Source organism: Thunnus albacares, chromosome 18, assembly GCF_914725855.1.
Source record: "Thunnus albacares chromosome 18, fThuAlb1.1, whole genome shotgun sequence".
NCBI classification, from domain to species: domain Eukaryota; kingdom Metazoa; phylum Chordata; class Actinopteri; order Scombriformes; family Scombridae; genus Thunnus; species Thunnus albacares.
Window position 1 is genome coordinate 13,701,451 of NC_058123.1, and position 27,058 is coordinate 13,728,508.

Here is a 27,058-nt window from a genome sequence, read left to right on the forward strand (position 1 = left end):
CTACAGTACAGTGTCACCATATTCAAGTGCTCTGTCATGACTGCGCAAGTGTAGTTCTGTATGTCTACATTATGATCCTGAAAATTAAAAGCTTAATGTGAAAGATGTTTGGGTTTTTTTTCTTTACTTTGCATCCATCATTGTTTAGACCACTGCTGTTCATTTGCCTTGCATGTTGGTGAGTTAAAGTTCAGTAAAATTTTTCTAACTTTAATAATGTCTTTTTAATTTTTGTTAGACAGTCTCTATCCTTTAGGCCAGATACTTTATACTGTTTTAGGAGACATTTTATTAGAACAATAAAAATGAATTCTCAGTTGTGTTTGTAAAACAACCAGGAAAAAGAAATATTAAATTAGCAGATGTCTGTACATCTGCTAATTTAATAGAGGCCAACTTGAGGCCATGTTAATTACATTGCATTCTTGTCTAAGCCAGCCATCTAAACAAATCCTGTTCATTGCTTTTGCATGGTGGATATTTTACTGTAATGTGTTTGAATGTGGCAGAAAACAAAATTACTAGAATGTATTATGGTCATATGTGTCATATTGATTGTTTTCTCACCCAGCCCAAAACAGAATTAGAAGGTTTTATTTTTATGCAGAAGTTCATGAAATACAATAAGCACTAGAATAATGTGCAGTAAACATGACCCTGTGGCAGCATGATTTAGTATTTTTTAGCACACAAAGTTATTGGAAATAGTGGATGAAAAGTAAAGAAGTAATCAGGTGGTGAAGGAAACCTGTACTACAGAAAGAGTGGAATCGTGCGGCTTCCAGCCTCTCTCCTCCCCATGAAGTCACTTAAGACTAAAGCAGTGGGGATTTGTAGGGTCTGAAGATGAACAGAAAACCCATTTTCCCTCATGGCTACATCTGCCACTGTGAATTTATATGGCTGTTGTACTGAAGAGTGGAAGAAAGATGTGATCAAACATGAAGGGGAATGGAGACTGAGAGACACATAGTAATCGAGAGGAAGAAAGAACCAAAAAAAAAAAAAAGGAGAACGGTGGGAAGTGCAGAGGAAAACATTGTGAAATGATACAGGAAGGAAATTTGAGATAAATGAATCAGGAAGCTAGAAAAAGTACATGAAATGTAAACTCTGAAGGGCACTGACACGACACAGAATTAAGTGAACAGAGATTTGAAAAGACAAAAACTGATATATGTTACAAAGCTTTTTAGTAGAAATGATTGTTTTGAGACGTTGATACATGCATCAAGTCTGCTGTATTTAAGTCTAAATGTAAGGAGGTAAATTAAGGTTTTAAATGTTGACTTGCTAGCATACGGTTTGATTGTAGAAGGTTAATACCTTCAAAAGTCCGTGACGAATGGACAAACCCATTTTTGCTCTTCAGTGAAAATCAGAGGAATATTTTAAATTGAGATTTCAATAGTTTATCCTTTTTTCTTCGTCAATATTACGTCACCATTTTTTAGTGGTGCTGCAGAGCCATGCAATGTCAATCCATTATCACTCTGCTGCTAAAACGAAACATAAGCCTTCATATGTTTCTGCTATTCTTCAAGGGGAATTAATATAGAAGTGCAGGCTAAGGGGAGTTTGCGGGACTGCATTTCTGCAAAGCTGCCATCCTATCTGAGATTAATGAACAAGTTTGTCCGTGGTATTAGTCCTCCCTGTGCCGCCTCTCCTCTCAGCATAGTTTGATTTATGGACACCCAGCAGTGCATGAGTTATAATTTGAAAGGGGTTTGTTTTTCCTCATGAAGATGGAATTTTAAATGTTATGATGAATGACCCCTTGTGGTTTTTATTTATTATTCTGTCCTGATTTAGTTTGCGTGTGTGTGTGTGTCAGCATGTGCACACGTTTCCTTTGTGCTCATAAAATTGCTGACACTGCATTTTCTTGTCTTTTCTGTCTGACAAATATGTCACCCTTAGGTTGCCATGTGTAGCTGAATCAAAATACCATGTCTCCCCTATTTGATGCCATTGTGAAAAATCAAAGAATAAGTCATGCCCTCCCTTTCTTTCCACCATTCTGTACGTGCATATGGATTGACTTTATCATCCAGCCACAGCATGTATGGCAGGATGTTTGATGTTTCTGTGATGGCGAGATATTGAATGAACCATGGAGAAATGTGATGCTCCTTGGTGAATTTACAGGACCATAGAAAGGGCTTAGGGAAGAAAGAGAGGGTAAAACAGGCTAACAACCCTGGTGTGTTGGTGTGTGTGACACTCCTAAGATAGGAGTCCAATTGCAGCACTGCTGCAAACAAAGAAAAATCAGCCTGCTGTGTATATCTGTTAGTGTGACTTTACATAAGGAATGGACACAAAAACAGGGACACCTGCGCAGTGTAATGCAATTCAATCTAATATCTCTGCAGTAAATTTTTCATTTGTGGATCTTATAATGTTAGATTATTTTTGAGGCTGAAGTGGTGGGAAGTGCTAAGTCTACTCTATGTTAATTTCTGAGGTTGTAGTGTATGATGTTGTTGTATTAGATTGCATTATTTTAAAAGGTGTTACTGGTGTTGTTTTAATTGTTGTATTGTAGGTACTGGTGTGTGTTATTAATACTGTAGCACTAAATAGAGTATCACTATGAATGAAAATTACAGTACAAATGAAATGTATCATTATTTTTATTTATTATTATTTAATCTCTCTTCTGTATTGTAGATGTTCATGTATGTGAATACTGTATGCAGGTATCTACTGTACTGTATGTCTGACTGCAGAAAGTGCACAATGTGCTAACAAAATGCTGATTTCAAGCACTAAAAATCTGCAATGTGCTGTTTAGCAATTTAATTGTGTGCAAGCGCGTTAGTGTGTGTGAATTAGTGTGTGTCTATATCCTTCCTACCTTCTAATTACTTGCTAATGTCATCATTGCTACTGGGATGCCCTGCATTTCATTCTTCTCTCTTTTCCTGAATAAGTCCAGAAATACTTTTGATCCTCACCAGCTTCCTTCGTCTTATCCAGGGGTTAGCCAGGATAACATTAACACTTAATCAAAAGGACTTAAGCAAATAAATCATCTTTCAAACGCTGCCACTAAATTATATTATTTTTATTTGGTAGATCAATTATTATTTATCAAGCCCTAGAAACGTTATATGTCTGACATGTGCTTGTTAGTGCTGTTCCTGATGCAGTTAGTCTATGAGGTTGTCATTATTTTTTAGACTGTTCCCTTTTTACTTACCAAATTGATTTAATTATTTTTGACCAATGCACTTGTACTGTAGTCTTTGTACAAAGTATTTGGTCTCTTGAGGACCCAGTTACCTCATGTTGCTTTGAGAACTCATATTGAAATGTTGATTGCCAGACCTCTTTAATAGCTGACAAATGGTGCTAACTGGCATTCAGCCTAATATAATTGGCACTGAAGCTGTGATTGTAATTGCTATTGTTTGAGGTATAGTTTTATGTATTATGTGTTCGCATTTTTGTATAACACATGTAATATTGACATTACCAGTGAAGTGTTAACATCAGAGTTGTTGTCCTTGTGTTCTGTCCTCACATTCTCTTTCTCTTTTTTCTCCTGCTTTTATTCAGGGAGGCCTCATCGCTCTGCTCCTCCTAATTCTCCTCTTCACCCTTGTTCTGTATACACGCCATCGATGGTGCAAGCGTCGCCGTATTCCCCAGAAGAGTGCCAGCACCGAGGCCACCCATGAGATCCATTACATTCCCTCTGTTCTACTTGGACCCCAGGGCCGTGACAGCTACCGGGGCTCTCGGAGCACTCACCAGCATGGCACCTCTGTCATAGGTATGCCCATTCGCGAGACTCCCATTCTTGATGATTACGACTGTGATGAAGAGGAGCAAGGTGGACACTCACTTAACTCCACACCCAACCAGCTCCACAACAAGCTGAGTGATGGGAAGGTTCAGGAGGACTATGGAGTTAGCATTGGCATCGGAGGACACACTGACATTATGTGCAAGGAAGATGAACTTAAACATAATTTTGAAAAACGAGGTAGGTTGGTTGTCTTAAATACATTTTCCCTTAATAAACACAGTAAAATGAAGATTAATTGTGTGATAGCTGTAAGATTAAAGGATAGGTTCACAATTTTTTTAAGTCTTTAAACAATAGTCAGGTGCCCAAATGAACACTGAAATAGGTCATCATCAGGTAATCAAGGTAGCAATCCTGTTCATGCTGACTATTAACAGATCCCTCCCAAATGTGCTTGTAATGTAAGTGATGGGGGACAAAATCCACATTATAAAAATGTATTTAAAAGTTTATGTGATGCTAATATGAAGCTTCAGCCATCCAAATTAGTAAAATCAAGTCTTTTCAGTGCTAATGTCTCTCTTTTTGTTACTATCCTTCCACCATAGTTCAACAGGGAACCACTGTCCAATGAAGACTGTAACTTTGGATCTCTATTTAAATTGACCAACTCAGACTGCTGAAGCCTCATATTAGCTTCAGATAAATTATTTTTGATAAATACATTTTTGCACAAAAAAGGACTCTGGATTTTGTCCCCCATCTTTTTACATTGTAAGCATATTTGGAGGAATCTTTTAGTTTTTAATAATTTAATAATACTGGAGGAATGATTAAAGTGAGCAAAACCTAATTCAATGTTCATTTGGGCACCTGAATATTGTTTTAAAATAGACTTGAAAAATTGTGAATCTATCCTTTAACAGCATGATCCTGGTTTTGCCTATCATACAACTACGAGCAGCATTCAAAAAAAAAATAGCGAGTTCTCCTATAAAATCTGTTGTGCTCAGTGGTGGCTGTCCTGCTTTTGCAAGCATGATTTGTACATCCGTCAAGGCTCTCAGTGCCAGCTCCCCAGATGGCTCAGCCTGGACAGTTCACTTTGGCTCCGGCCAGCCCACCCATGTTCTTGATAGCACAGCATGTACTGCTTATATTTTGTCAAAAATAAGCAGTTTCGTATGACTTACATCGTTTCTTCACCCTGGTAATGATATCTAAGAATCCTGTATTCCATGAGTCATATTAACTATGAATATTTCCACATCTACAGTGAAACCACACGCTTTCACTCCCACTGCCCCTTCTCGGTTGACATAGCCATAGACTCTACATCATTGTGTCATGCAGTAATGTAATGCAGTGTCATGTAATTTAATGTAATGTGTGGAGGTCAAGTGACAGGGTCCACTGGTCTGGTCGATTAGATAGTGAGGTGTGTCATCGGGTGACACGTTGGGCCTCGCTAAACATAGTCAGGGGTCTGTACTTTAAGCAAGGACAAAAATTCTATGTTGCCATTAGTGACAAAACTAGGTACTTTTCAAAAAATGTCTGCAAAACAGATTAAAAGCATACATTATATGTATGTAGAGGCATTTGTTGATAATTATAATAGTATTAATAATAATACTTATATATAACAATAAAACTTTATTTATGTAGCGCTTTTCAAAAACGAGTTTACAAAGTGCTTCACAGACATAAAATCAGAAAATACACAGTGCAATAGCAATCTGAATAATTTCAATGCAGTCAATAAAGAGAAACATAGATAAAAGACAATGAATAAAAATCTTAAGAATAAATAAAGCCATAAACAAAAAGAAAAACTCTAATTAAAAGTCATTTTATTAAAAAAGAATAGTTTTAAAAAGAGTTTTAAAAGAGGACACTGAGGTAGTTTGTCTGATTCTCAATGGGAGGTTGTGGAGCCCTCACAGCAAATGCTCTACTACCCTCTGTCTGCAGATCTGAGAGCACGAGCAGGGGTGTAAGGGGTGAGAAGGTCGATAATGTAAGACAGGGCAAGGCTGCTCAGTGATTTAAAAACAAGCAATAAAATTTTAAAGTCTTTTCTGAACACTACAGGTAACCAGTGCATTGAGGCGAGAATAGGGGAAATGAGCCCATATTTTGAGTTTTTGTAAGAACCCTAGCTGCAGTATTTTGTACATGTTGGAGGTGGTTGATGGATTTCTGGGGCAGTCCAGCAAATAATAAGTTATAGTTATCTATATGGATGGAGACAAAAGCATGAACGAAAGTTTGTGCATCGCTGAATGAAAGAAATGATCTAATCTTGGCAATACTCCTGATGGCCAATAGCTTATTTGGTGATATTGCTAAAATGTTTAGAGAAGTTCAGGTCTGAATCAAATATTACTCCCAGATTTCTGGCATCATGGGTGCACTGCAAACCCTGGGAAACTAAAGTCAGGTTTACACAATCCCTGTGTGCTTTGGGTTCAAACATTATCACTTCAGTTTTGTCATTGTTCAATATTGGGAAGTTACTGGACATCCAGGACCTTATGTCTGCAAGACAGGCAGTGAATGAGGTAACTGAGGGGAGATCTGATGGATTTATGGGCAAATAGATTTGTGTATCGTCAGCATAAAAATGGAAAGAAATTTTGGGGTTGCGGATAACTTGACCTAGTGGTAACATGTAGATGGAGAACAGTAAAGGGCCAAGGATAGACCCTTGAGGAACGCCACAGGTGATACTTGCGTAGCTAGAGAAGAGATTTCCCAACTGATACAGAGAAGGTTCTGTCACTAAGGTAAGATTTAAACCAGTCTGGACCAATCCCAGTCATGCCTACCCTGTTGTCTAGTTGATCAATTAATCTGCCACAATCAACTGTATGAAATGAGGCAGAGAGGTCTATCACCAAAATAGTACAACAGCCAGCATCTGAATCCATCCTAAAGTCATTTAAAACTTATAGAAGTCCAGTTTCTGTGCTATGATGAATTCAAAAACTGGACTGAAACTTTTCAAAGAGTGAGTGGTCATTCATAAAAGATATGAGCTGAGAATACACCACTTTCTCTAGTACTTTGGACAGAAAGGGTAATTTAGATGATATGGGTCTAAAATTATTAAGATTGCCAGTGTCAAGGTTTGATTTTTTCAGTAGAGGTCAACAGCTGATTAAAAATTGGAGGAATAACCCCTGAAGATAAAGACTTGTTAAATATTGCTAAAATATCCAAAGATAAAAAGGCAGACACCTCTTTTGAAAATCTTGTGGGTAAAACAGTTAAAGGAGAGGAAGAGCATTTCATGCCATTAATCATCCTCAGTAAACCTGACTGGGATACCAGATAAAATGAATCAAAAGTCTGATACACCTCACCGTGTGGCAGAATAAACAGAGATGGCATGATTTGGGTACTAATGCTGGAAACTTTATCAACAAAAAAGGGCAGAAATGTCTCACATCTCTCAATAGAAGAGGCTTCATTGGAATCAGGAAGGCGGCGGATAAGACAGTTAATGGTCCTAAATAGCAACTTGGGGTTGTGAGGATTTGCAGCAATAAGATGTGAGAAGTATTGTGATCTTTCTTCCTTCACATGCTCAATTGTTTTAAAAGCTCTTTCATGGCATTAAAATTGCACCTTAATTTGGAAGCTTTCCATTTCCGTTCAGCATGTCTACACATCCTTCTAATGCTCTGGATACCATCATTAACCCAAGGTGGTGGTTTTGTTAAAGCAGGACAGGCTTTAGACATTTTAAAAGGAGCTACGGTGTCCAAAGTGGCAGCACATTGTTGCATAAATCTATAATATCTATAATATTCTGCATGAATATCTGATATCATATCCTGTTGAACCTGGGGTACTCCTCTGCAAAGTTGGACTTGAATAATTGAAGGGTGCTGACTGAGTTAGAGGGAGTCCCAGTTACTCATGTCATACTGAATAATGCATGGGTGAAGTTTGTGGAAATGCCCTCTTACTCCCATAGTATTTATCACTCTGCATAACCCTGTTTACTTTGTTTGTCAGTTGCTTAAAAAAATTGAAAACAGGATAAACCACTGATATTTTTTGTTCATATTAAAGTGAACATTATCTCATTTTATCCTAAGAACAATGCAGATTCAGATTTTGAAGGGAAGTCTGCACTGACATCTCAACAATGATGAAATGATTATGCATGAAATTTCATATTATTCACATTCACATTATTTGAATGGAGGATAAAATTGTGTTACATTCGCTGACCCAGACAGTAACTGATAATGATTCTAAATATCTAACTTGCACATAAACCATGACAAAAACTTAAGGCTTGAATATATCATGTTTACCCTTAAAAATCACCTCCATTTCTCTCAATCTGTGCAACCACTACTTGGACAAGTAGCAGAAGTAATCACTGCAATTCATGCTTAACCCTGCCTTACTGACACTGACCTAACAGGTGAATTATCTTCTCCACTGCTTCAAAATATCCTTATTTCTGTCTTCTCTCCCATTATAATTAGGACAAACTCAGATTTAATGGGCCCATGATGTTTTGTCTGCTGACCTGCTGTTTCATCCTTTCACTACCATAGCATTTATAGCCTGCTCTTGTGATCCCCATTGTGGAAACTGTTTCAAATCAAGCAGACCTTATTTAAAAAAGAAACAGAACATTTTGAAGAAGAAGGTGAGGGGATAGAGGTTAATTTCTGCTCTATTCCCATGTGAAAAGGCAGAATATTGGGATTAGACACTGGGGATAGAGAAGTGAGATGGAGGGCAGAGAGGTCAAGGCTCTTACTGTACAAGCATGTCCTTTTGGCTAATCAGTGAATGGCTGCCATTGTTACAAAATAACAAAAATGTGACCATTGGGTCTAAATGGCACTAAGAAGAGAGCCAAGCAAACTGGTTGTAAGCAGCAAGATGTAACACATACACACGCACACTAACACACATCAACCAACCTCATACTGACTGACAATGGACCATCAACCAACCACATACTGATTGACAATGGACTGCTCAATGTACATTCACTAATGTTAAGGAACGTATTTCAACTAGAGTGACAACATGTGCAACATTAAATAAATTGAGCCTTATCTGCAAGCAGGAGAAATTGTCACTTTCTTCTATGCTGCACACCAGTTTTCAAGTTTCCTTTTTACAAAATTTAATACAAATGCCAAACATAAAGTTTGTCATTCAACCACATATTTTCTTTAACTGTTTAAACTGTTAACTGTTTTACCTCCAAAATAATGAAGACCTGAGACCCACATATAGGCTAAAGGAACGTGAAGTCGAGAGTGATTGTAGCAACATGGTGTTGCTGTGTGATATCTAAGGGTTTACCAGGAAGGAGTTCTGATCCTAAATAAAATGCCTTGGCTATGCTCTTTACAGAGACGCTGAGAAACTCATTTTAAGCTCCAGCTCTATTTCTTCACACCTTAACAACTACTTCCAAGGTCAAATACAGTGTAGGCAGGGTATTGGGCTGCACTCTTATGGGCAGTCCACACAGAAAGCATTTTTTGTAGCATTCTTGACATCTGTCACTCGCTTACCTCAGGGAACAGATAGGCCTACACTTCCATTTTATCAAATGTCTCAATCCACAAAGACTCAAAGATAAAATGTGTGACGCATGTCACAACAGGAACCCCCTGCATTTTTTTGTGCTCCAAGTCTTTTTTTATTTTTTTTATCTGGCATGCTTAGTGAAGTGTATTCTCCACAGACAGCCATTCAAAACACAAAAATCTCTTGCTGATGATTTCTATAATGATTTATCAAGACCCCCAGTGTTGCTATGAGCTTACTAAAGGCAATGCAGCTTTCTTCCTGCATGCTCCTTGTGGAGCCTACTTGAAAACTTGTTTTGTCCAGTAAAATTAGTCAGCTCAGGGAAGACAGTTGGGCTGGCCACTGTCCTCTGCTGCTTACAGGACAGCTGGTCCTGAGGACGATGACGGCCAAACAGAGGTCGTACTGGATGTGGACTGGATGCTTCAGTAGAGCATAGGCTCCACTCAGGTCTCGCTTTTGATGTGGATTCCTTGCACTCTGTATAAAGCTGTAGTAATTTATGTGCCACATTGTCAGATTTTGTTTTGTTTTGTTTTTTTCTTTTTCCAAGTATAGCTCTTGACATATCCTTCAATCTACGTCATGAACAATCTGGCATTTTCCAAAAGATAGTACACACACCATTTAATTTGATGCCTCTGCCTCCCCATCTGTACTCTGCATAAAGAGGCAACATTTGAATACAGTGACAATTAACTCCTGTCCAACCTGTTCTTTGCTGCTTGGCATCCCAAAAGTCTCCAAATACCAGCCATCCTTTATCTGTCTGTCGTTACTGATAGATAACCCCATTCAACTGAACTCAATAGTATTATCCCCAGGGATTATGGCAATGCCCAACTCAGGGTCGTGCATGGCATTGGCTTTTGTTACACAGACAACCAAACAAATGAGGCCTGTCAATTTCATTATTCAGGCAAGATTCCCATGGCTTTGGGGATGCATTGGGCAGCATGGACAGTGTAAATGAGGTGCAGAAAAACCTTAGCAGCACACTGAAAATCTTGTTGCGTGACAAGTGCTCAGGGGCCGGTTATCACCATCAGACTGCCATCATCACACATATTGTACCTCTCTTTCTCGGGTTACTGTGTACAGCAGCCACCTGTATCTTCCACTGGAACAGTTAACCTAATCTCAATGTTGTCAGACGGGGAAATCATACATATCATGTGCTTGGAGTCATACAGTTCAAATGCAGCTCTGAGATACTGAGGGAGTTATATAGAAAAGTCTCAAGGGCTCCTAGTAGAGGTCCTGCACATTATCATAATGATTTACAGCCCTGTGCAACTAGTACTGTATCCAACTTCTTCAAACAAGCAATTATTCAAATATTACACAACAAATTCAGTAACCTAGCATTTGTAAATTGTATTTTATTCATATTTTAGATAAAGTGATTACTTAACAGTAGCTGTTGCTTATTCATCTCAGTCAACATGAAGTTGACTGAGATGAATTACTTGCGGTAACTACTGCTACTTCTGACAACAACCATTTGTACTGTTACTAACATCTAATCAGATTGGCACCATGGACACCGCACATTCTAACATCACAAAAATCCCTTTTTGTAGTTGGTAGTAATGCCTCATCTTCTTCAGCCCAGTTTCCATGCCCCATCGTTCATCAATAGACTACACTCTTTTTTTCTATATACTGTGAATGCTTCCTTTTACTACCACAATGTGTAACAGTGTTTTCTTATCTGTTTGGACTGTTCTACACAGGTAGTACTTTTACTGTGGACATCCAATTTGGGTTTAAAAAATACCAAGAATAATTTAATAAATGCTGTGATTATTTAAAAGCTATTTTATTATTTTGAATGTGAACAAAGCAACTTTAAGATGAGAACAGACATATCTCAGCTGCAGTCTGAAAACCTTTGTCTGTAAGATACAATTTGTAATTCTGTGAATACACAGACAATGGAAAATACAGACATCTCAACTGTGGGTCAAAACCTGCTGTGAAAACAAAGAAACAAACAAACCATAAAAACTCTGAATATGCAGGTAGCTACCAGTTTCAATAAGGGAGTCAAAATTATTTTTTTTGTCCTGCAGCTATAAACACATTTTGAAAATAATGTGCTGTCTGTCCTTGCAGACCTTGAGAAATGTATTCTTGCTTTTATCTTATCAAATTAATACTCACCAGAAATTGTGTTCCTGTTTTCAGATAGTACAAAATGTATTAGAAATGAAGCTTCTAATACACTTCCTACTATTTTAATTTCTTGTCAGCTACAATTTTAGCATACAACCACAGCAAATAACTGAATTCACCATCGTGAGCAGTAATCAAAAATAGCATCCGATCACATTGGCTCTCTTACCAGTCGACTACCCCCTTGCTTTTGACAGTGTTGGTTGTTTCCTGTGTTAAACTATAAGTTAGGAGAAAAGAAAGATGGTTATATGCACTAATCAAATCTCAAATCAAAATAATTCACCAATTTCTGGTTGCCCCCAAGCAGCACTGGAAATTCTAAATGTTGAGATTGTGGTGTGGATTTGTATGACATTTTCATGACAAAGATCTTATGTACTGTAAATTGTTTCCTTTCATGGAGTGGAGCCACAGCAGCAGGGACCAGAGCTAATACCAGAAGTTGATATACAGCTAATGCTACTAATGCATTGTTCTGGATGGTCAACAACATCCTCCCTCTGGAATGAAATGGCCTCAGGCCTCTGGAGGACAAACAGGCAAAGAGATTACATTGTGGTTCATTACTGTCAACTGTAAAAGCATACATAATTTTTTCTGCGGCACTGTGTGACTAGGTAATAGATTGTCAGAGTTTCCTATTTTGCACAGTATTGATTTAGAAACATATTCAGTGGCCAATTTTCTTTTTTTTTTCGTTTTTCTTTTTTTAAATTTAGGCCATTAGAGACCAAACAAGTCTTCTGGATTATAGTAAGGTGCTCATAGAGAGACTGAGTTGAAAATTATAATAGCTTGATTCAGAGAATATTATTTTGTAATAGTGCAACCAAACATAATACAAGTCCATATAGTTGAAGAACTACTTCAGATATGATTGGGCTAGCACTTCACACCATTGCTCTGCCAACACAGTGCTGAGGGTGTCTTGGCTGGGGCCATTGAACTGGTCCTCACAATAATAACAAGCAATCCATCCAATTCTCATGTAGAATGACTCTCATCAGCCCTGTCTAACACACACTCCTGAAGCGGGGGGAGCTGGGGGAGGCAGCACAATGCATTTAGCTGCCTAAGTTCCTCTATGACTACTGACAATAATGCTTTTTTTTCTCCTGCTTTCATTAGTTTTCTCACTTATTTATACAGTAAGAAATGATGGAGGCAGCAGAATTCAAGGTCACATTATGCTGTGATAACTGAAAGAACAAAATTAACTTAAAGCTGTTATGTGATAACAGCACAGTATCTGCACTGTGGACAGAAGGTCACTGCAGTCTGTTGCACTTTTAATCAACTTATAATCAAGCAAGAATGTGCCGTCTGGTGCTTGCTGATCATGGTGGATTAAGAAGCAACTTAGAATATTAACATTTTTGAAAAATAAATTCAGTCTAGCCTGAAAAGCTAAAGTATAGCATTACATTCTGTAAGTGTACAGTACAACACAGGTAATTAAACATTACATTTTTACTATGTAAAGGTTAGTTAGTAAGTGATATCAGAGGTTGTGCATCTAAAGAATTGTTTTTTTACTTGAATTAACTGATCCAACAAATGACCAAAGATATTAGTACAACATAGCGATTGTTCTTTTGAAAACTCTAGCACCCTACTGTAGCTAATGAAAGAAGCTTGGCCTGTAAATTTAACTTTCTGCTATAGTTAAGCATTTTACTATCCCATAAGGCTTTCCTGTTGTGCCATTTTCCCCCTTTCAGTTAAATTAAGTTGTTTGTTAAGGGTGCTGAATGCAATTACTGGGTATTTATTTTATATTGTAAACACAGATGAGGCCTCGGGCACCACATGTAACCCACCGAGAATCTGCTGAAAGATTTTAGATTTTACAACTTTGAAAATAGAAAATAGAAAAAAGAGAGTCATGCAGTTTGGAAAGATCCCTAGCTAGTACAGTGGATTTTTAAATTTCCTCCCCCCTGTGGAGCCACTCCACAAAAGCTGAACAAGTGGCACACATTTCCCTGTTGACTGCAAGAACTACAGTGAATGTGGATGTTGTTTCTTCTCCCCTCTTTTTAGGGAACAATTGAGCTTGTATTAAAACTTTGCCCTTTCAGCTAAACCAGAGCAACAATTTACCCAGTGAGTGGTAGAGAATAAGGTCATGTCAGTGATTAATGCATTTTCAGTGCTCCGAGTATTTTTGCAGTTATAACCATGGAGAAAGTCTGGATAAAAAATGATTTAGATTTACAATGTTAATGATCTCTACTGTGTGTGCCTAAATGTTTTCATTATGGGAGGTTTACTCTCAAGAGAAATCAAGTAGCATCCAAGAAAAAAAAGGTATTGTTTCATCATCCACAAGACCACTGTCATTAACAAGCTTATCAAGTGTTTACTGAGCTCTAATTGAACTCAAGACTTGAGAGTAATAATCCAGTGTCAAGCTTTAGATCGCTAATGTGACATCATTGATGAGAAATGGCTGCCAGCTTGGCACACTCAAGCTAGCTCAGGGTAATGTTTTGATTAATACTGAATCAGGCTTGTCATCCTTCCCGATGATAAGGTGGGAGTTAATTGCCAAGACTTCCCATTCTTTCTGTTGCCCTATCCATGGAAAGCATTGAAGCTGTGTGTTATCAATGAGACCAATTTTGTAAGATGCATAAGACAATTTGAAGAAACATACTGTATGTACAAGTATGCTCAAATGTCATTGCATTATCAAGGTCAAATAGGTAGGCAGTATCTTAAAAGATAAAGTAAGGCAATAAATCCAATAAATGTGGACTGAATTGACATTTTTTAAGTAGTACATCATAAAAATCTAGTCTTTCTTACCCACTCCAGTGTGAAACCAGCCAGCGTCAGTTTCATCAATCATAGCCTCTGCTATCTCTAGTGCATTGTGGTTTTCAGGAAGTTTCAAAGGAGCACAAAATGAGCAAACCCCTCCAAGCACAGTGCAGCTGCCGATGAAATCATTTAGAGAAGAAAAGACTGGAATAATTTAAAGGCAAATAAAGAAGTAGCAGCCAGTAAGTCCAAGTATAGTAACTCATTGAGAAATGAAGCCTTGGCAATCTGATCCAACATGAGGCATTTGTCAGAGGCACACAGGAAAAAAAGCAAGACATGCTAGAAGAAATGGGTTTGTAAGCACCAAGGCCACACCCAATCAATATATGTGAATCGATCACATGCCAACTCCTGAGCCATCTTTATGAAGTTGTTTTGAAATGTGGTTTGGGCTGCTCACCCACATGGAATGGCCAATATATCCCTCAATGTTTCTGTGCTCCCAGTATTTCAAAGACTCTAAGTTCATTAAAGTTATTATGCTATTTATTCAAAATGACTGCATGGACAGCGTCTTTGAACTTTTGAATGCAGTTACTTTAGAGAAGAAAACAGAAAAAGCTAAAGGAGAAAAGGCAGTGAAAAACAAAACTTAATAATTTATAGTGTCCAAAACATAAAGCCTGGAAAAGAAGCAACGATCCTTGTATTTACACATCATATTAAAAGGTGGTCTTGTACTAAAAGATAAGCATTCATACAAGAGTGAAATTCAGATATTAAAACAATGATCCACTAACCCACAAATGATGATTACGTTGATGCTGGTGTATGATTATGCTATCATGAATCTACAGGGCTACCAGACAGGCTGCTCAATTCAAAAGCAACACAATTTAAATGTTACATGGTTGAGTGCCTGAAAGGATATCTCATTCGTCTGGGCCCACAGCAGTACCAGAAAACACCCACTCTCGATACCAAAGCTGAAATCATCTCCTAGCCTGTGTTATATCCTTATGCTTTTAAATCTCGTGTCTGAACTCTGTCTGAGCCACCATCTTCCATTTTTTGGGTCGTTCAGGAGAGAATCCAGGAGTGCAGCTGTTCTCCTCAGCCTGCCTTCACTCAATATGCAATTGTAAGAAAAATACTGTTGCTTGCAGCGTATTAAATTAACTGAATTGTTTCTGGGTGTGATGAATCATCTTGGGGTATGATAAATTGGCACCCTATCATAATTATATTTGCATAATGTCTTTTCTGCTTCATTTCCGTTACTACATGTGCAGGAAATTTCCCACTATCACTATTGCAAGATCTGGAAATAATTCTTACCATTTATTGTTGTCTTTGGGATCTGCCAAAATGTTTAAAACCATGAACCCATATATCAGTGTCTCACTGTGCGAGGTTAAAGCACTGTTAAAAAAAAAAAAAAAAACTCAGACGACTCATGAAGTGTAATTAATAACTAATTATAATTAAAGAAGATATTACAGTCAAACAGTCAAGAATATTAAGGTTAGAGAGGGGGCTGACACTACAACAAATAAGTACATGTTAGCCAGAAATATACATAACTACATATAATAAGCCACAAACTACAGATCACAGTACACAATAAGACACTGTGCAATTACAATGATAATTTATTGGAAAAGACTGACTCTTACAGTATCCACAGTACCTTTGAGATGATTCAAGGTGCATTTGGAAATTACCAGTGTCACCTGGATACTCCATGTCCTCTAATAGTAGGTTGCTGGCCATACACACACTGCAATTTCAATTTGAGTATGAGTATGATGATTTTCTTACTCTTTTGTGACTCTCCACTCCAAATTTTTATCAACATGCATAAGAAGTAGCACTCAGGTTCAATTCCAGAAGTTTTTACATACTATTAGACAGGTTGTAGAAAGTTGATTAATTTCCAAACTGCATGTTTAGAGATGCTTGTGATGTGATGTGGAACATGGTCAACCCATCGACCCTCCCCAGGATGCGTTGTCGACAGTGTTTCCGCCTTGTTATCTAAGATGACGCCTGAAAATGGTTAATAATGCAGTCTCAAAGGATGTTTCTGAGAAAGATCAAAATGTTTCTGTTTTTATCTGCTTTTCTTACTGTTGCATTTGATTATGTATGTGATCTTGGCTCCCTTCAGCTTTAAAGATTGCACTGGACTGCTTACAAAGCCATGTAACTTACAGTACATGCAAATTTAAGAGATCTGATTCAAGAGTCATGCCTTGTGCTTGACTTCTTCCGCTGGTTTTTGGCCATTGGCATCCATGCAATTCCTACCCCCAGGATAGAGGAGAACAACTTTTTATCATGTTCAGTTTAAGACTATGTTGGGTATTTATTTATTTATTGATTGACTGATTGCATTCTTTAGTATGAATTGATAAAGCCCTTTTAGGAAAACAGCCCATATATCTTACATCTCCAACAGCAAATTCACTGCTTTACCAGATCTCAGGAGAAATTTCCAAATTCAAAACAGAGATTGGTAAAAAGGCCTTCAAATATTTTGCTCCACTCAGATGGAATAGACTGCAACAGGATTTGAAACAGCATCTCCTTGGCTGATTTTAAAGTTTTAATTGTGTTCACCTTGGCTATACTTGTATGTGGTCAGATCTGAGTGAATTGCGACTTGTTTTTTTGTATCCCTTATTGTTGCATTCAAATGCATTTACTGCTGGTTTATTCCTGTTTTATTTTATATTATGGGGGGAAAAAAAGTTTTTGCTTTGTCAAATTAAGAAAGGTTTTTTTTTGTTGTTTTTTTTATTTACTACCTCTAGCTACTGATCTGCCTTCCACATGAGCACAGTATTGCTTACAAGCCTTACAGTAGGTGTTTCCAGGTATTTCCTGCCAGGAGTAGGCTGCATGTTACTGTGGCATTATTACTTATTAAAGATTTACACAGAATAATTTACCCATACAGTGTTTAGCCATACTGTCTTCAACCATGTCGCACCAGGAAAATCTATTTAAAATATTCGTATAGGTCTGATCTTGTGCTCAAATCTCATGACCTGGACTAATTTGTGGTTATCACTTAGGAGCTTCAGCCTGAGCAGTTAGAGGTCAGAGGGTTCAGCTGGCACAGCATGGAGAGACACATCCATATTTTATTCTGGTCCATGGCAAGAGCCGAGCTATAGATAGCACGTTATTCTTGCTCCTCTGCAAACAGCAAAGGGCCTAAAATATAGTAGAGGTGCAAGCTAGCAGAAAGGAAAAGCATCTGACTAAAGATGGGACATTACATGCTTTCCAGTGGTTGGGAATGACAAGGCATGAGATGGTAAATGTTCAAATCCTGCACAGAAGAGAGAGAGAGGTGAGCAGAGTGGGGGAGTTTTTGTCTGTTCTTGGTGATTTTATACATCCCTCAGATGTGAAGCCTTTTCATTTGTCAATATATTTTCCTCTCCTGACAAAAATGCAATGTCCCTGCCTTTCTTCTTATAGAGAAATGGTGAAACCTGCAATTTCGTTTTATGGGTATCCATCTTTTTTATCTCCTGTCAAAAATTCTTAAAGTTTGTCGCCTCCAACTCAGCCACTGTTAGATGATGGCATAGATCGGCATTATCTCAGTGTTCATACATTACGATATTATCTAAAATATCAAAGTGGATTCCAAATCCAAATTCCATACCCATCACTTAAAGACTAGAACTACTTACTAGAACATAATCCTATAATCTTAACAAAAAGATAACTGTTCATGATGTTCCAGTGTGACAGATTTTCAGGAATTTAACTTAATTTAGACATGACAGTTGAGAACCATATTTTAATGTAAGATATGATTATATAGAAAGAAACCATGCTATTTAATGCTTGTCCAGCTCTGTCACAGTGCATTTGGATGCATAAATCACCATTAAATGGCACTGTTTGACTATGATGATTTTACCCTCTTTTTGTGACTTTTTTTCCCCAGTATCAATATGCAACATTTGCATGTGAGTGATTTGCTTGTTATTTTTCACTGATGCCTTTTTATTTTGTTCTTCTCTCCCTAATACCATATGTCGACTCTTATTTTTGCCCATTCTTGCTCTTTTTCTTCTGTGATGACTTTCTTCTCCCCATTATTATTCCCCCTACCATCTTCTTCTCATATTTTCAGCTCATGATCCTGTACCCTCTGCTCTTTATTCCTCCTGGCTCTTTTATCTGCATCTCATTCCCAACTTTATCTCCTTTCTCCTTCCTTCAACATCCGTGGCATCCATTGTTTACCCATCTCCTTTTGACGCTTCTCGGCCTCTATCTCTCTCTCTCTCAGCCACTCTCTATTCATCTCTGTATCCCTTGTCTTTCCCAACACTTTTGTCTTTTTCTTTGTATCTGTCTAACCTCTTACTCTCTTCTCATGTACCTGTCACATGTCTAGAAGCAGTGCTGTCAAAGTTTTCCCAGAGAGCTACACTGGACTTCTCCTATTGAAACAATGGCAAATTTAATAAATCACAGAGGGAATCAGAGCTGAGGCGAACCCCTATTTCCTCTCCATTGATCTCAGCTGCACTCATTTGCTCCCCAAGCCATGAAGGGGAGGAGAGAAAACAAGAAATAGAGATGCGACTGGAGTACTATGTGTGCAGGACTTTTGCCTGAATGCATGTGTGTGTGTGTATGTGTTGGCATGTGTTGGAGGTAGAGGCAAAAAAAAGAAGAAGTGAGAAAGCGAGTAATAAAAGGAAATGTAATAGAAAAAAATAGAAATCTCCAGGAATTTAATTTCTCTGGCTCACAGTGTCTTTTCTTCCTGCAGATTTGCTCCAAATTAAAACAGCAGGGGTTTGTAGGGTCCAAAGATCTACAGAAATGTTCTCATCATTTCCCTTGTGGCTACATCTGCCTCTGTGAATATGAATGCTGTTGGGCTGCGTGGCAGGGTGGCTAAGAAAAGGACAAGTCCATAACTGATTCCAAATTGTTAAAACATGCATGTGGAAGAGGTGGCATTAAATTGCCAATAGGTGCATACATTATATCACTGCATTTGCTTCCACCTTGGGTAAACATTTATCATTTCATTTAGTTTACTCTTTGGTGTCCATTCTGGCTGTATAATGAGTATTGCTTTAATGTCAAAGGGAGGTAAGGTGTGGTTTAGTTTGGACGACTAATGCTACTTGGTTGAGGTGAGATAAATATCATTGTCATGGTTTAATTTATGAAAAGATTGCTGCCATGGTCAAAGACCAAGAGTATAGCCTACAGCCATGCTAGCAGCTCTGTTTAGGCTGTACTGTAGGCACAGCTGTGCTTTGAGCTATATGTTAAAGTCAGTATGCTAACATGCTCACAATGACAATGTTAACATGCTAATGATTAGCGGGTACAATTTTTACAGTGTTTACCATGTTTAGTGTGTTACCATGCTAAATGTTCTAATTAGCACTAAATATTAAGTACAAGGATGTAAGTGTTTTTCAGGTATAGATTCATAAACCAAAGTATTAAAATGTTTGACCTGATGGGGATGTCCAAAGTTAGTACAATCCATCCTAAGGGGAACATAGATGTCTGGCAATTTCATGGCAATTCATCTGGTAGTTGTCAAGACATTTCACTTCAAAGCAGAAAGGTTTCTCTCATGGTGGCCCTAGAAGTTTGTGCTAATCCACCCAGTAGATGTTGAGATATTTCATTGGATAAGTGAAACCTTGATCTGCAGGTGATGCTAAAATAATTAGGATTCATCCTCTGGGGATGAAGAATGTCTGTACTGAATTTTATGGCAATCCATCTAATAGTTGTTTGTCTGGATATATTTGTCTGGACCAAAGTGGTTGACTGATATGTTGTTGCTTTATGCTGGTTGAACAAACAACCAGTGTTTTCATTTTTCTGGAGAAGACAGTCTTGATTTCCCATAATAGAAGCAACATGTAATGCAATGACATCTTTAAGAATGTAAACAGAAGATGCAGAGTCCAGTTTAATTATAAAGACGACATTTGTAGGCTCTTGTCAATACCCTTGTGTCCTACCATGAATTCAGAGCACTGTAATCCATCTTCCAAGCTGCATTGTAAGCTGTATCACCACCTGCCTCAGGGCATAGGGCTTTGTTGAAGAGCCTGGATATGCTGCCTTGTGTCTCACTGACTTTCAGTAGAGAGGAAATATCTTCTTGAGCCTAAGAGAAATAAGGGTCAAACACTATTTATGGACGGAGAGCATGGTCAAAGGTTTCAGTTTCTGACAGACAGTAATTCCCGTGGCTGTATCAGCAATTTGGTGGAAGCCAGCCTAGTCTTGTTCATTTGGCTTTTTGGAGTAGCTAGTCCTTCAGGGTATTTTTTCGCTGACAGAACAACTGTTGCCCTTCCTGGTGCTGGGTATCATTTTCTGTGAAGGTACAAGCATCAGATGCAGGCATTGTATCAGATTTTGCTGTGATATCTAACAATATATTTTTAGAAATATATATATCTGCAAATTACTAAAAAATATATAGCATTAGTAGTATTAGTAGTGTCAGTTAGCATTACAAACAAGTTAAACTGATTTTTATGGTGCTGTAGAGTATATTGTATGCTTTGAAATTAATTGCATGGGGGAAATATTTTTGATGAATTAATCAGTTTTCTTCCTGTCATTATTAAGGAAACATTTTTTCACCAGTCAAACTAGAATGACAAAGTCAAAAAACAAAAAAAAGGGTGTCTTGCCAAACACCTGTGGTAGAGGTTAATGTCACAACTGCAGAATACACAAATAATTAAAGAGATAGAGTTGGTCACACATTATTTTAGATTCTGTTTCATTTGCTAGATCTACCTCAGTAATGGTGCAGTGGAAAAGTCATTTTAAAAACAGAGTTAAAGTGCTTCTGTTCACCATGTAAGCAGTGGCCCTGCAGGTATTTACCAGAAATGATTTACAAACATAAGTGAATAGATGTGACAAAATGTTAATTTGGATTTGACATTACCAATTCATATTTTTAGGTTGCTCCTGAGTTCAATTCCTATCTTCTAGCTTAAAAATCCGTTCATCCATTGTGAGTCTGACAATGTTACATGAGTGCATTGCTAAGTCGGTGGAGTACTCTTTTAATGCTATGCCTTTTTGTGTTTTGTCTGACTACTGATGCTTCCCTGTCGCCTGAGTAGACCCTTAATAAGGACACTGAGTACATGTCCATCACTGAGCAAATGGCAGCATATTTTACCTTTCTGGGTTTCTGTATTAATGCACCGCTCACTGATGAGGTCTCAGGGGGGCCTGAGTCTGCAAGATGCAGAAAGAGGAAAGGGAATGATGGATTGTATTATATTTGGAGTGGACACTTCAGAAAAATCCTGTTCAGATATACACTGCTCATGGTCTTTACATTGGATGTGAAAGGATATGTAGAATATATAATCTTTTAGGATGTTAGGATGTTTTTTATTTTTTTAATTTATTCTTGGTCTTTTTACACTGCAAATCGTTTGGTTTGAAGGTTGTTTTCAGACTATGGTGAGGTCCATGAAAACATGAAAACACGGGTCTTGAGTTCAAATTATGTTAACTTTGGTGTTGCTGTGAAAGCAATATACTCAATAGACAGGATTTAGGAAATACAAGCGGGGTGGGAGTTAAGAAATGAGTAAACATTTACATCCACAAAAACAAACACTTGCATATACATACACACTTTCATGAAAAGCCTGCATAAATACATAAACAAGCACAACCTTGCAGCCCAACAAAATCAGAATGCTGAGGGTTATCTGCTCGCATTGGGCAGTGTGAGACCACCAGGAATACGTTGACTGAGGCAGCATGCTGTTGGCATCCACTGCTTATGAGACACTGTTAACACACTCTCAGCACTGATAAGGGAGTAACTGCAGATAAGGGAGATGAAAAGGGTGAAATAAAGGCACTAGAGCTTTAGCTGACATTGAACTCAAAATGAGAATCCAGTGTAGACTTGGGGTCTGGGGAAAAACAAATGTCAGAGTAAAATAGTTTGCTAGCTGCTTTTGACAGAAGTGAGAAATGGGGAAACAGTAAAGTAGGGAGAGAGAAGAAAGAATACTGTAATGTTCACATATCTGTCTTATATTCATGACCTGTGGTAACATGAATGACCATCTTGTTGGTAATTAAGTCAAATGATTGTTTTGCATGTTTGAATATTAGCCAGAGAATATGTGTCCATTTCACAGGATGAGGTTTGTGGTGCAAACACATTTCTATGATGGCATTTTAGTATTTTAAGATGATTGAGATTTAAATACATATGTGTGTGGTAGTGGGGAAGACAAAAAGAGAGACACACAGACATGACACATGGACTGTGGCTCAAAGCACTTCTATTTGGCCTAATCTCTTTTCCCCTCGAAATGGAACAAAGAAAGAGAGATAAAAAGAGGCCATGAAATATGTCTGTAAGCAGTTAAGCTCAAATATGCTGCCACAGACTCTCCTCAATCCTATCAGGTCAAAGCTTAAGTGCCACTGGCCCAGCCCTTCTTGTTTATTTGCTAACTCAAAGTACCAAAATTAACCTAGCACTAATATAAGCACTCACAGGAAATGGAGCTCATTTAACCATTTTCGTGCACCCTAGCTGTCTACGCACTTTCATTTCAAGGTTATGGTTTTAGCCCACTTGGTGTATTGACACTATAGGTAAATCGAAGGCCCATTGTTAAACACACACACACACACACACACACAAAATCAAAACATAACCTGAATATAGTGTTCAGTTGAACATGAGGAGGCTGAATGTGAATAAACCTGTGCGCTTATTCACCTTTTAAAATTTATTGTATCTACAAGGACATTAAGATGCATTATGTTCTGCCAAATGGAGAACACTACTCCAGTATAGCCTTCAAATGTGATTTCTTTTTTCCAAGGGCATTCACACTACATTGATGTTTATGAAGAGGAGAGAAAAGAAGCTTCTTTTTCTAGTGCAAGACAGAAACTTTCCTGCTCCCCAATGTAAGACTCTTGACTATTTCTCTTTTCTTAAGGAGATGTTGCAGGTCCTGCATGGCAGGGCAAGCAACCAGACATAAATGTTAAACAGGAAAAATGAGAGAGAAGCGTTTGTTGTTGTTGTCAGACAGGATGCTCTCGGCAGAATTAATTAACAGCATATTCCATATCCATGTCTTATATCTCCATTTTCACAGATCAGCTCAAAGCATTAAGAACCTGACCACTATTCTACCACGAACAGAAAGACACTCTTCATCTCATGTATCTTCATACCAAATAAGTTCACATGTACACATTAAAACATGTACGCAATGAAAACTGACTTTTAACTTCAGTCATACTTCTTTCAGGGATGTTAACCTATTGTACATAGCATTTTATCATCATCAGTAATCTACACATACATCAACACTTAATTTACCCTCTGTTACCACTTTTAGCATGAAATCTGTCTAATTACAAATAGAAACATACTGAGAGAACCTAACAAACAACCACATTTCAACACATTGGAATAACATAACACATTACAGTAGCATATGAAACACATTACAATAATTAACGGGAGCCTCTTACACTGCCAAAGGCAGAGAAAGAGGTGGGAATTCACTACATAAATACTAGGCCTTTTTCAGTCTGTGTTTTTGTCTGTACTTCTCTTCTTGTGAACTCATGAATTGTCATCAGTTGTAGCCCAAGAACTGTTCCAATTCAAAGTTCACATCCAGCGGACTACAGACCAAATGCCCGGATGTGTACTTGCTCATTTTATTGAGGATACATCGGGAGCTGACTTGTGTGGACTTGGGACACCCAAGTATCCCAGAATGCATTTCACACCAACTGGCAGCAATGATTGAAATTTTGATCCAGGCTAAAAGCTGTTGTTGTTTCCACTGTAGGACTGCTAATATGTCACTTTATCAAGTTTTTATATTTTTTCAGGTGAGAGAGTAACCATTTAGATTCCCAATATGTGGTCAGTTTATCCAAATAACACCTATTTGGAAATTTGCTCTGATGTTTTTGAAGATGTGAGGAGCCGCTGGCCGGATGAGACCAGCTGTTTATCTGGGCTGCCAGCAGCCCAACTCCTGAGCCGATCGGCCAGTCAACGTCCATCATCATCCCAGGGTGAACATGATCCGATGAACTGATCTGTGCAGCTCTTTGGTAATTTACTGCTGGCTCTAATGTCTCCGTAGCATTCTGATATATGATATGATTCCTTTTGGAAGATAAATGTTGGTCTCAGATGAAATCTAACAATTGTAGCTGCCACATTAGTTTGTCTGAATGTAAAATGAGGCTTCATGTTTGTACTGGACAGAACAACAGCGCTGCCTCTGGGGCTCTATATGCACAGATATCACCACATTTCAGTAAAAATAAATGTAGTAAAATGAACAGATCAGTCTTTATTAAATTTTGTTTTATATTATTAAGCTACATAACAGTTAAGATTTTTATTATAGTTAAGACTGAGTAACATAATTTACTGAATCTCTCTATTAATGAGGTTATTTTTTGTGAGAAAAACGTGTTAGTGGAGCCTCAAATTGAGATTATTTTGTCACAGTACAGTCAAGTAGTTGTGTTGAAGGTAAGCTGCTGCTGTCAGCTAGTACGCTGCTGTTCCAATTGCAGAATGATCGTACTGCGTCCTACTGTCCTTGGAAGTTTGTACTACTAAGTCAAACTTGCCAAGTCTGAACTAACAAGTACACAAGTCTGAACTTGGCGTACTTGGTATTGAGAAAGACCCACTTTCTGTAGCCATATTAGCGTTAGCTTCATGCCAGCCCTCTATCTATTCTCCTGTTAAGCAGGAGAAATGATGAGAGAGAAGCGTTTGTTGTTGATGTCAAACAGGACACTCTCGGCAGAATGACGAGAGGCTAGCAGTCCCTGGGCAGAGTTACAAATGCTCAGCTACTGCCCTCTATTGGCCTGGACAGGATAAAACACTGATCCATTTAAAATCGATAAACTGAATTATACCAAAAATAAAGTTAATTTTGCACCAAAATAAGAGAAATACACAAACCAAAAATGTGACTACATTTCATGTGGGTCACAGAGTCTGTACCATATAGCTGATGCATAGCAATAATTGTCAAAATATGTTGGATATTTTCTAGGATCAAAATATCTAGGATTATTTTCTGGCATGGTAGAGAATGTGGGGAACTCTGTTTAAGTTTCCATGCCGTGTGTTCAAAGGAGTTCCTGTACGGCAGTGGAATAAGAAAGCAATCCTTCAGCACAAGGCAGACACAACCCTGGGTTGGTGCACATGCACTTCGGTTTACAACAACATTGCCAGAAGCAAAAGCTACAGCAGCTGCTACAGCATCAAAGCCAGTGTGCAACTTGAAAAAAGTCTTGTGTGAGTCTGAAACATTTTTGTTGTCCTTTCTTGTACTATAAATGGGAAATACAATTGATTTTGGCATGATGGCCCTGTTCTGATACACAGTCCAGTTCACTTCTATGGATAAATGCAAATTGAGGACATACAGTATGAACTCAGTAGGCCTGCATACATCTCACAAAGTGATCACATTGGTAGAATGTTTTAGGTCTCTAGTTTGAGGGCAGTAAACTGGCGCAACTTGGCGTGAACAACCCATTTCATCTCAGGCTGTAACCAAAATGTTCTTTGAGTGCCATAACTTTTGTCTATTAGTGTACTGTTGGTGTATGTCACATGAACTAAATGCAAGATTTCTGTCAAACAAATTTTATTTTCTAATTCAAACTCAATATTTATTAATAATTAGTATATCTTTGGGTAATTGATGGAGTAATAAGGGTCATCATGCTATGGTTCAGGGTCCATCTCTATCAAATACTGTATCGTAGGGAACATCTCTAACATCATTGGAGTGACGCATACCGGTCCTTTATATATGTTTGATTGTTTTAATTGTTTACATTTTATTTACAACGATGATTAAAAATGTGTCTGTTTATCTACACAGATTAACACATCTTTTGGTATGAATGTTCTTAATGAAACATATCAAAGCTTTTACAAGCGACAGAGTCAGTAACACAGTTCATATCCAATGATGTGTGTGTAACAGCGTGTATTGTCCAATGAAAAGTGAGCTACCTTCTTTGCATCACTATGCACTCTTATGGGACGTGCAGTGGTGAGAAAAATGATGTTGGGCTTGGTGGGTTTAAATAAAACAGTGAGGATGGGAAATCATTTTCATCTAGGCGCCAGAGAATGTGGGGAACTCTGTTTTCAGTTTCCGTGCCATGTGTTCAAAGGAGTTCCTGTATGGCATTAAAAGTAAGAAAGCACTCCTTCAGCAGAAGGCAGATCCTACTCACAACCCTGGGTTGGTGCACATGCACTTCGGTTTACAAAACATTGCCAGAAGCAGCAGCTACAGTAGCTGCTACAGCATCAAAGCCAATGTGCGACCTTAAAAAAGTCTTGTGTCAGTCTGAAACACTTTTGTTGTCCTCTCTTGTACTATTAATGGGAAATACAATTGATTTTGGCATGATGGCTCTCTTCAAAGCTGTTTCCCTGCCCAAGAGGACTACCCTCTCCTATTAGACTGGGCAAAAAGGATAGCACTTGGAATAGAGTAAAGGCAGACATCACACTTGTCTGTCTTATAAGTATATGCACATATGACAGAATAGTAGAGGAATACATTTTATGTTTAAGTGCTTGGTGTATCACGGCTATAGCTGTAGTCCATGAGATAGCTTAACTTAAAAAAAATGTGGATGGTTTTCTGTTTTGTGATACAG

At 38.0% G+C, this 27,058-nt stretch overlaps 1 protein-coding gene across 1 annotated transcript in view; it reads left to right on the forward strand.

Annotated features, from left to right (window-relative positions):
* The window catches only part of LOC122968412 (astrotactin-2-like), a 287,140-nt gene that overhangs the window by 85,404 nt on the left and 174,678 nt on the right, over window positions 1-27,058 (forward strand). The window contains exon 3 of the mRNA XM_044333604.1: window positions 3,568-3,997. Coding sequence (XP_044189539.1) covers window positions 3,568-3,997 — 430 coding nt within the window. The remainder of the gene's footprint in view (window positions 1-3,567; window positions 3,998-27,058) is intronic.